The 11,090-nt window shown below is 37.1% G+C and overlaps 1 protein-coding gene across 1 annotated transcript; it reads right to left on the bottom strand.

Annotated features, from left to right (window-relative positions):
- Nucleotides 1–3,509: 3,509 nt before the first annotated feature.
- syap1 (synapse associated protein 1) lies at nucleotides 3,510–10,608 on the bottom strand. Its single transcript, XM_007237486.4, has 9 exons — nucleotides 10,164–10,608; nucleotides 8,300–8,418; nucleotides 7,845–7,911; nucleotides 7,652–7,725; nucleotides 7,419–7,558; nucleotides 6,262–6,416; nucleotides 5,882–5,940; nucleotides 5,640–5,787; nucleotides 3,510–4,835 (listed from the first exon to the last, which is right to left on the bottom strand). Exons 1-9 carry the CDS (start codon nucleotides 10,363–10,365, stop codon nucleotides 4,708–4,710), a joined length of 1,092 nt encoding a protein of 363 aa, XP_007237548.2. The 5' UTR covers nucleotides 10,366–10,608; the 3' UTR covers nucleotides 3,510–4,707.
- Nucleotides 10,609–11,090: the final 482 nt, after the last annotated feature.

Genomic DNA, 11,090 nt, shown 5'->3' with positions numbered 1-11,090 from the left:
AAAGTGAGTACACCCCTATGTAAAAAAATGGCCAAATTGTGCCCAAGGACATCAGAAGGCACAGTATTACAGTATTCTAAATATATAGTACACCCCTATTTTTGTAAATATTTTATTATATCTTTTCATAGGACACAACTAAAAAAAAATAAATAAATCAGTGAACAGCTTCATGTGTGAATTTGCTGTGCCTCCAAAATAACTGAACACATGGCCATTTATGTCTAAACTGTGCTGATAACAGAAAGTATAGATAGCCCTTTAGTGAAAAAGGCCAAATTATGCCACTCGTTAGTGTTAAATTTGGTATTTTGTGTACAATTCTCTGTTATTTGCCACTTGGTATTCAACATGGCACTTCATGGCAAGAAATTGTGGCAAGAACTGAAATGTTTCTCTCTACAAAGCTGGTCTGATCTATCAGAAGATTGCTAACACCCTAAAACAGCATGATGGCCAAGGTCATACAGCAGCTTTCCAGGATGGGTTCCATTCAGAACAGGCCTTCTCAGAGTCATTCAAAGAACTTGAGTTCACGTGTTCATGTGTAATATACAAGGGCATAGGAGCGGGTTTGAAATTGGGGGGACACATTTGCCAATATGAACCCAAGCCCACCCTGTAGTTTCCTAGAACAACATTTGTGGAAATTACTTTTAATTAAAAGTAAATTATTATTAAAATGTGACTTTACAACCTAAACATGTTATTTGGTTATTATTATTATTATTATTATTATTATTATTTATTGGCATGTCAATTCTGTCATATCTTTACGTTTTCTCCTGCGCTTTATTATTTTCTACTGAGAGCTCTTCTTAAGATGGTGTCCTTTTATGTAAAAGAATGTAACTTTGCGTTTCATAGACATGTGGTCACTTTGAGCTACAAATTAACAGAAGTCAGGTTAGATCAGTGTTTCTCAACCCTGTTCTTACATGTTATACTGCATATTAACACTGTTCTCCATATTCTAGAGCTCCCTCTGCTTTAAAGGCATTTAATAGGGTAAGTGGTGGTATGATGTGTTTAATACACTGCTGGATATACATGATTAATTTAGGCTCCATAGGGGGCTAAGAGATTTTAACAGGTAAACTCGGTAAATGACTGTTTATTAGCCGATCAGCTGGATCAGGTGGAAAACACAATTTTGGGGCAGTGATCAGGGTTAAGAAACTGCTTTAAACTAAAACATAAAGTACTGTACTAAATTCTGGCTATCCACTACATCTGGCTTCTAGCAAACTAGTTAACTAAATGAATTTTCGTTCATTATAGCTCACAGTAAGTCCTGTAATCCTAAATTAATAAACACAGTTTGACAAAATGAAATAGCGATTAGCTGATCAGGTACAGGGCAAGTTGAACATTACATATATAGTTTTTTTCTTTAACCTTGACTCCCAATATAACTAATTCCAAAGTTAAGCTAACTCACTAACACAGCTGCAGTTTATTAATCACAGTGGGATTAAACTTTTTGCTGATTCAGAGACGTGTATTTTTAACCAGCTATCAGAAACATATCATCACTGTTGACGTGGTTAGCCTATCGTTACCTTTTTTTTTTTTTTTTTTTTAAATCTCCGTATATCCAGATCTGTTTTTAAATCAGCTGCTGCTGCAGCCCGATCCCGCTGCTAAATCTCACAGCGAGGGGGCGGGGCTTCCACCACCAGCACACTGCCTCTCCTCCCCGCGTCGCAAAACCAGCAAGCTGATTGGCTGTTTTTACTGAGAGGCGGGAATTAATACATGAACTGGCTCCGTGATTGGTCCGGTCTGTCTCCTCATTAGTACAGCTGATCTGAGCGAAACGATATCATTTTTGGGGGGGGCAACCACCTGTTTCTAATATGTCCCCCCCATCCCCCCCCACCCCCCCGGTTCCTAGCCAATGGTAATATACATAGTCTGGCTTTAAAAAAATAGAGTGCTGTCAGCATTGCTGCAGAGCTTGAAGAAATGGGAGGTCAGCCTGCAGTGCTCAGACCATACAGCAAAAGTCCTAAAAGGGATCCTCTTCTGAAGATGATGCACAGGAAAACACGCAGTCAAAGAACATGGATTACTGAAACCATGTCCTGCCTCAACAACTTGTTTGGCTCAGATGGTGTCCAGAATGTGTTGTGGCATCCTGGTCAGGACTACCAAGAAAACTATCCCTTATCTACTGTCAAATATGGTGGTGATAACATCATTGTCTGGGGCCATGTGAGTGCTGGCAGCACTGGGGAGAATTTCCTGTGACATTCTGAAGCAGAGCAGAAGCTGGAAACTCCAAATATGATAAAGGCCCCAAACCAAAATACCAATTGCTTTGCTGAGGAAGCTCAACATAAAAGTGATTGGCCAAGTATGTCTCTTGAACTTAACCCAACTGAGCATCTGTGGGGCATCCTCAAAAAGAAGGTGGAAGAGCTTTGCGCTCTTTAACAGTCTTTAACATTTACCAGCACTATTTACCATGGAGGAGTGGAAGAGGATTCAAGTAGCAACCTGTGAATCTCTAATAAACTCCAACTGAAAAATAATGGTGCCACACAAAATATTGACACTTTGGGCACAATTTGGCCTTTTCTACTTAGTGGTGTACTCACTTTTTAGACATTTATGACAGTGTGTTATTTTGAGGGAACAGCAAATTTAGTGTTATACGGGCTGTCAAAAGTATCAGTGTCATATCTTCAGTTTCCTACTGAACATTAAAACATTTAACAATGAATATTAAAATCTAAAATAAAAGTCAATGTTAGATAATCACAGTGAAACTATATTTACAGTAATAGGGTCAATCATGTAAAAAATGACTATTAATCACAACTTTACTGTCATTATTTCTGATTAAAATAATGGCCTTTAATAAAAATAAGGTTGACCTACAGTTGCACACATTGCACTGTTCATAGTGATCTTGTTCTGTTTGAGATAAATATTATTTTAATTACCCTGATATTTTAGGCCAACAGGGTGGACAGCTTAAGCTTTACATTAAATAAGTGTAGAGGTGTTACTTCACTGAACTAGGCCAAGTTATCCCAAGATGACAGGGTAGACAGGGAATATTTAGACATACAGTAGCTATGAAAATAGCTAAACGAATAACTGAAATGCTTAAACTGTTTTAAAAATCTTAGAAAAATTAAATTGGCAAAATAATGTAAACCTTTAGGACTAGCAGGTTATTGGTTCATTCATCATACTATTCTAAATCAATGTAAAGAGCAACTGCCAGAATCAACAATACTAAGACAATATTGAGATTTTTCTTTCTGTGGCAATGACAACATGCTTTTATATTCAAAAAATATTATTGCTCATTAGGAAAATCTCTTTAATAAGATATACTTAACAGGAAAAAACATAGAACAGTCCCAGTAAAATCTAGAGCAATCTGCCATCAATTGTACAGTGTTGGTCATTTTTAGAAAGTTTAGGCCTTGAGTATATTGTACATGAATTGAATGTGCTTCATAGAAAATACAAAGGGACAGTCTCCACAGACACACAGTTTAAAGACACAACTTTTAATGACAGACACAAAAGTGTGATTATGCAGCAGATAAAGAGAAATCAACACAGAAAAAAACAACAAAATGATAAATTATTATTACTATACTTTTGTATATAAATTCTTTTCTGTATTGGACAAAGAGGCCACAATAAACCTTTAATGGTCTAGAGCTAACCTATGCTCAAACTCCAAATTGAAGTTTATCCTTAAGGACTGTGTGACAGGACTGCTGATTTGCTCTTTTAAAATTGGGTAAGGTTGACGTTACTTTTAAATTTGTCAAACTATGGGGTGTCCAATTTTATGTGCAATGGGCCAGTGTAGATGGTTTTCATTCAAGCCAAATGTGCAGTTATCCAAGTGTGCTGTTTTTTTTAAGCGCATTATATTTTATATCTTACACCAATAAAAATCTGCACCTAATCTGCCTAAATACCCCTTATTTGACAAAAAAGTCCTTCTATGTAAAACACTTCAGGAGTTACCAGGGTGGTATGCACACAAATACCTAGCCTAAACTTCACCAGTCACCAAAAGCATGACTTATGTCTTCCCTGAAACTGAATCTCAAAAGGAGAAAAGGGAAAAAGTTCAAAACTTGCAAAAAGTCGAATTGATTTCAACTTTTTTTGCAACATTTCTATTGGTCCATTTATTATGAAATATTCACACAATGGAAAGGGCAGCAAATGGTGTAAATAAATCAAAAACAAATAAAAATGGACTAAATGCTTTCTATGCATTCTCAGAGAGGTCATATGGGACCTAATTGGCTGTGTTTAAACTCAAGGCTTTCTGATCTCTTTATTCTGACACTAAAATCAGTTGCAGATAAGTTTAAAACACATGGACAGATCCTTCCCCACTATAAAAAGACAAAACTAACCATTTTTCATCAGCAAAGCTTACAGTAGACGCTATGCCTTTTGACAAGAAGCCAAAAAAAGTGATCCAACTACCCTTAAACCTGGGGGGAGATTCCTAAAAGACCTTTCCTCTTAATTCATTTTAACATATTATATAAAGACACTTTATAAAGAAATCATATAGCATGATACTAAGCCTGTCTTAACATAGTGGCTTCTAAAACCCACTCTTGGCTGATTCTTTTCTGGTCCATTATCTTCTCGCTCTTCTCCTCCAATGCAGAGTTGTGTCCACACCAGAACACGATCTAAGAGATCTAGAGTTTAGCTATCAGCCTGCAACATCTCTTCAATCTCACGGTCCCAGTTGTCATCACGGTTTTCCGTGTCTGCCACAACCTCGTACTCCTGCAATTCCCTCTGCAGCTCCCTCTCCCACTCTGATGCATCTTCTGATTAAGAAAAAAAAAACAAAAACGAGAACAAGTAAGTGACTTTTATCTAACGCTGCCTGTACATTTTCCTGTAAAATATTTGGATACACTTCTAAATGTATTGTTCCCGCAATCATCACAAGGTGTCCAGGGCCTGTGCAGCAAAGTAGCCCCAAACCAGAACACTCTCTTCACCATGCTTCACAGTTAAGAGAAGGTTTTGATGGTGTTGTGGAGTTTTCCACTCAAACATAGCAATGAGCATTTGTGGTAAAAAGGTGAACTTTTATCTGATCTGTTCATCAGGGGTGAGCAGTATGATTAATTAATAAGATTAATTTCAAGAATATACAACAGCAACAAAATAAATGTAATAGTTATAAATATTGAGCAGATATATGGTAAATGTAAACACATGTTTTGCAAACAATAAACAACCAGAACTCTGATCATTTTAAATAAAATAATAATAATATAACAAAATATAACATGAATACAATGTAGCAAAAAAAATCTACCACAATACCTAAGCACAGAACATTTAGTGCATGCGTATAAACTGCAACAATTATTCCAAAAATAGCCGTATGACTAAAATTACAATATTGTTGTTTTTTTTCAAATCACCATATTACTGTATCACAATATACTGAGTATAATATGAGGTGGTACACCCCTATTGTCCATACACTAACCACCAACAAATCTGTGGAAGATTTGTTAGTGGTTAGCTTTGTGTGGCTTTAGTTCATGGGCAAGGCACCTACATATGCACCTACATCTACAAATGCACCTACATCTACAAATTAGCAAAAAACTCACCATCCTGAGGGGACACATCCTCTTTCTTGTCCAGAACCAGCTGCTCCATCTCCTTCCGCAGGTCTTCTTGATTGATATTACATGAATCAAATGCGTCACTCACAAACTCAGAAACGCCAGGGCTGGTAGAGATCTCCTCCTCCTCGTGCTGCAGGAGAATTCATATAAGAAACATTCACTGTCGTTGTTTTTATTTATTTACTGACCAATTGACAATGTGAACAGTTGGGGTTCTTTTGTACCTCATTGGACTTGGGTTTCGCATTGATGGTTGTAGGTGGTGTTTTTGGTCTGATGGTTTCTGTTAAAGAAGAAAAATGCTGAAACTTTACAATAAAATGAAAGCAAAAGACCACATGCATTTCTGGACAAGCAGGGAGATGCAGAACTGTTACTGAAAGCAAAAAAGGATGTGGACTGAGGCAGTAAAGTAATATTACACTAATATGACTCAGGTTACCGAGCATTACGCAGTTCTGTTGAACATGCCTGCATCTAAAGTCCAGTTAGCAGCGTGTTGAGCTTACAGTAGCATTAGTAATGACAACAAATCTCTCTATTACAAGTCAGGATTAAGAACCACTAATCACTGTAGTGCACTCTAGTGAGATGATGGTGAAACCTGGTATGCTCTCGGTCTGTGGAGAAGCTCCGTTCTTCTCTTCCTCTCTTCTTTCAGCAGCCTGCTGCTGTGCTGCCAGCGCTGTGAGCTGAGCAGACTGCTTTATGAGAGACACACGGTAGAAATAGTTCCTCCAGAACACTTCCTCCTTCACCCTAAAGCACACAGACACAGAAACACTTGAGAAATACAAATCTGTGCACATTTAAACAGATGCAGTTTAACATAAATACATTAAAATGCAACAAGAAGTATCATTCTAAAGAAAGTAGTTGAGATATTGTGAGCGAGTCTGGAGAACAAAGCCTGATTCCAGATTTCTCTTGGAACATCTCCCCAGCCAGTGCTCCAGTGGATGTGCTCAATTCTGCCTGATTTGTCATCATTAAGCTCTGATTTGCAAAACCAGAGGGATGGTAAATATAATAATACTAGACTCCATGAGCAGAGCTTTAAGGATGTTTCAGGGATCACAGAGATATAAAACCAAAACTTTTGTATAAACATTTTGTTTTTATGTTAATATTAAGAGTTTTATAACACTACTCAGAAAGCTTATTCATTCACATGGATGTCTAAGATATTACTAGCACATTTCTGTATGTATATATGCTTGATGACACAATATTGTGCCCTAATCACCCATACAACCGTACTTACGCAAAAAAAGCTTCTTAAAACCCACATACTTAGTTTTTTTTAAGATTCTGTGTTCACAATGTATTTGACATTTGTTCACTCTATGAAAATTAATCTTAAAAGCATAGCTTTAAATAAACAGTTCTGTTAAAATACTGTAAATCACACATTTTTACCAAATATTTACCAATTCTTTTGTAAAGCCTATATATTATTATAATAAATAAAATGTTTTACATGTAATATTTACATACTTTACTACTGTTTTAATATATTAATCAGTATAAAATTAACCAGTACTTAATTATATAACATTAAGTGAACAACTACATTGATTTTCATTTTCAACACATTTTAACTTTAGATTCTCCACAAGGGGGTGCAAATAACACTCAAAGTATTGACGTCTTCATAACAGTGGTGCATCACATCAGATATAAACAAAGTTTCCCTTCTTCAGCTGTTTCTCAGAACAGAAGGTGCAGAACAGATGAAAGTGCCTGCTGTCCTTTACTCACTGTTTGGGCACCAAGTCAAAACGCATCCTGTTAAGCAGCTCGTCTTCCTGCAGCATGACCAGGGCAATGGGATACATTTGATCAACATCAAACTGGAACTGCACGCCGGCTGGAGGGTCACGAAGGAAGTTTCTTTTGTCCTGGAAAAAAGCAAGTATTAAAAAATTATTTCATACTGAATATTTTTAAGATGAATGCTGTTGTTTTTTTCAAACAGGAACAATAAATCTTACAGCTGATAGAGCAAGTATCTGTTGCTGGATAGTCTCCTCCTCACTGTATCCCACCCAGGGAGGCACAGCTGTGTCTACAGGAAAAAAAAAAGTATTACATCCAAAAATATTCAGCACAGTGATATTGGACAATAGATGTCTATTCCAAATGCAATCTAATTTTATATTTCACATTGTGTCTGATTATACTCACCTGATTTTTTAGCATTCTTCTCTTGCACAAACTTTTCCTGCTCTTTCTGAAAATCTCCTAGAATGGTCTGAGGAAAGACAGATAAAACTGGGCATGTAAGTTAAAATAATAAAGCACTTCATATCCATTTAACATTGAAATCATTATTAAAATAAGTGATAGAAAAGTTACTATTTTAACTAGTCTCCTTTGAAGGGATGATATGTGGTATCACTGAAAAAGCGTAATATGACATTATTAAAATTATTCCAATACATTGTTAAGCAAAACAGCATCTTCTCGAGCACACGTGTGATTATATGTGACTGCATATATATGTGACTACTTATAAAAACGTATTAACCAGTAATACAGACTCAGCTTTTTAACTGAAACACTCAGAGCTTTGCTAAATTCACATTAATATATTGTTGTTTATGTATAGAAATTAGAGAAGGAATATGTGTGAGAATTACCTTGTCAATAATGCCATCTATTTTGCCCTCCTCTACACTTTTCTTTATACTGTTTGCCGTCTCTGCAACAGACTCAGATATCTTCTTGGTTGCACTGCTGGCAAAGTTGAAAATGTATCCTTGAAACAGAAAGGGAAAAATATTGCATATTGCACAAAACCTCTAGAACTATTATTTTCTTTAGATATTAAATAGCATTGTTAATAAACGTTTAAGCACTTAATGGATCAATAAACTAACTTTCTGTCTGTCGTGGTACACAGCTCCAAAGTTATCACAGTAAAACGTAAGACATTCCCTTGATATAATACTTTGTTTCCTTAGTTTAACAATACGTATTCTTAATGTAATAAATCATTCCTTCAGTTTAAGGTATCACTTGTTTGTTAAACTAAAAAAATCCTCAATTAAAAAAAATATTAGCAAAAAATTAAAACATTTAGCACCCTCAATTTCACTTTACTTCAGTCACTCCCTCAGCTTAGAGGGGACACATTAGTGAACTGAGGAAACAATTTCTAAATATTATTCCACCTTGATAACTAGTTCAGAGGCATTTTACCAACCTGTAATTTTAATAAGCAGTGCTATTAAATGATGAATAAATTCAAATAAACATCTAAGTACCCACTGATAATAAAAATAATAAATGATAGGTAGCAATGTGTTTGGGTTTAGTAAAATAAGATAAAAAGTACCTGTTTTGAATAGCCCACCTCTGCTCTCCCACAGCTTTCTGAGATACAGTAATGTTGTGCTTTTTACACAGCACTCGGTACAACGGCTGATCGGGGCCCATTTTTGCCCCAATAAATTGCTTTTCACCGTTATTGAGGCTCAAAGTAGCTCCACACCTTATCGGTAGAATCTGTAGAGCCCTGGCATTTAAATCGAGGCATTAATAACTTTAAGAGTGCACAAGAAGCTTATTAAAACCACTGTTGTACGGTGCTGGCCAAAAAGCAAAAATACTGGCTCTCAGAAAGCTGTGGAAGAGTGAAGGCGTGCTATTCAACAAAGGTAAGTACTTGTTTATCGGGAAAAAAATATTAAATTGAGAAATAATTTCTTAATTTGAAAGAATGATTCATTACATTGAGGAGACATATTGTTAAATTGAGGAAGCAACATTTATCAAGGGAATGTCTTATTTTTTTACTGTGATACTTTAGGAGCTGTGTATGTCAGACAGATAGACAGCTGCTTTGTGACATACATCAGTTGTAAAACGTCTTGAGTTGTCTTAATATGATATGACATTCTAACTATATAGTGTTATATTATATAGTTACACAGTAATACAATAGTTTTACGTACTTTTAACCACCAATCAACTCCTAATATATTTTACTAACTGCTGATACTCTAAAGTTACAGCCGTTAGTCAGCAGTGCTAATAGCTAACGCCAGGTTACCTAACCCAGTAAACTTTACTGTGTGCAGCTAGCCTAACTAACTTTAGCTACCCAATTTTAACGCCTAGCTAACTATTTAACTAGCTTTTTGTTACCAAATAAACCCCGTTAAGAGAATTTTAGTTAGCTAGCGTTATCTAATACTAAAACTACAGTGTTTTTTATCAGAATATATAAAACTGTCCATAGCAGGTAATGTTAATCCGGTCCACTTTAAATACAGCAGCGGTTACATTCGCTCCCATTATATTAATCAGTACAGGAGTCACTGTCACTGCTGCTCTATTTAAGGTGGAGGAAAACAGTAACTATGAGAATTTCGTCCAGCAGGTCAGCAGAGCTCGGCGGACCCGACAGGTGAGCTCAGAGACGGTGGGTAAGACAGGTTTATCTGCTGAATGCTTTTTATTGTTGTTAATTAGACTCGGGACGCAGGGGTCTGTGCTCACCGCTGAGACCTTTAGCCTGGTTAATCAGCGGCGGGTTCTCCTCGGTCTCTGCCTGGGTCTCGCTGCTGTTTTCTGCTTTGTTTATTTCTCTGCCTGTTTCCTTCTTCTCCTCCTCCTCCAGCGCTGTGAAGCCCTCCTCCCCCGCTCTCTCGGGCCCGGGGGGAGTCTCCATGCCCAGCCATGATCCCCAGCCTTCAAACATCTTCACTGCTGTCCCTCCGCGTCTCCCCGGAGCTCTTTAACACAATAAAACCCACTTAAATCGCAGTGTTTATCTGCGTTACTCCATCATCCTCAAACGTCAGCAGCTGCTTCTTCTCTGTGTTTTCAGGTCTTTGCGCTGAAGCAGCTCCCCCTGCAGTGCTGGAGAGGAGATCAACCACCACAACAACTCCAAAAACAATCCGGATTGTTCACACTGGCTGCGTCCGGAAACTTTTGCTACTCCTCCTCTCCTACCCTTCCTTCCCTACTCCTCCTCTCCTACCCCGGAAGAAGGTGGAGAAATGGAGGGAGGCAGGGCTGGACTGGGACAAAAAATCTGCCCTGTTTAAACCGGCCCCTCATAATTAGCGGAGCACAACCGACTTTTAATTTATGTATGTGGGGTTACAGAGAAGCAAAATGTACCATCAATATATTAAAAATAGGAAGTTTAGTGTAGTGCTGGGCGGTATACCGGTTCATACACTATACCGTTGCTGTAGAACAGTACCACCAAAGAAACATGCTGGGTGTTCAAATACTGTCACTCTAACTCACTGTTCCAGCTGCAAGAAAGAAGGGAATTGTGGTTGATTTTAATACTGTAATGCCTTTAATGGCTTAAACTGTCTTAAAATATTTAGTTTTGTAAAGAAAACCGTGTTTAAGTTACTGGCGTATCTTTTTTAAGGTCTGTTGTTTACATTCTTTAGCTGTTTTTTT

The sequence above is a fragment of the Astyanax mexicanus genome, chromosome 13 (genome assembly GCF_023375975.1).
Source record: "Astyanax mexicanus isolate ESR-SI-001 chromosome 13, AstMex3_surface, whole genome shotgun sequence".
Taxonomy (NCBI): domain Eukaryota; kingdom Metazoa; phylum Chordata; class Actinopteri; order Characiformes; family Acestrorhamphidae; genus Astyanax; species Astyanax mexicanus.
Note: the sequence above shows the minus strand (reverse complement) of the source record. Positions and strands in the feature narration are given on the sequence as shown.

Bases quoted from the DNA above. Each gene is read 5' to 3' on its own strand.
- syap1 (XM_007237486.4), bottom strand. From the start codon at position 10,365: ATGTTTGAAGGCTGGGGATCATGGCTGGGCATGGAGACTCCCCCCGGG. The intron at 8,419-10,163 runs GTGAGCACAGAC...TTCTGTTTCAAG, and splicing joins CCAGGCTAAAGGTCTCAGCG to GATACATTTTCAACTTTGCC. The intron at 7,726-7,844 runs GTGAGTATAATC...TTTTTCCTGTAG, and splicing joins GAAGAATGCTAAAAAATCAG to ACACAGCTGTGCCTCCCTGG.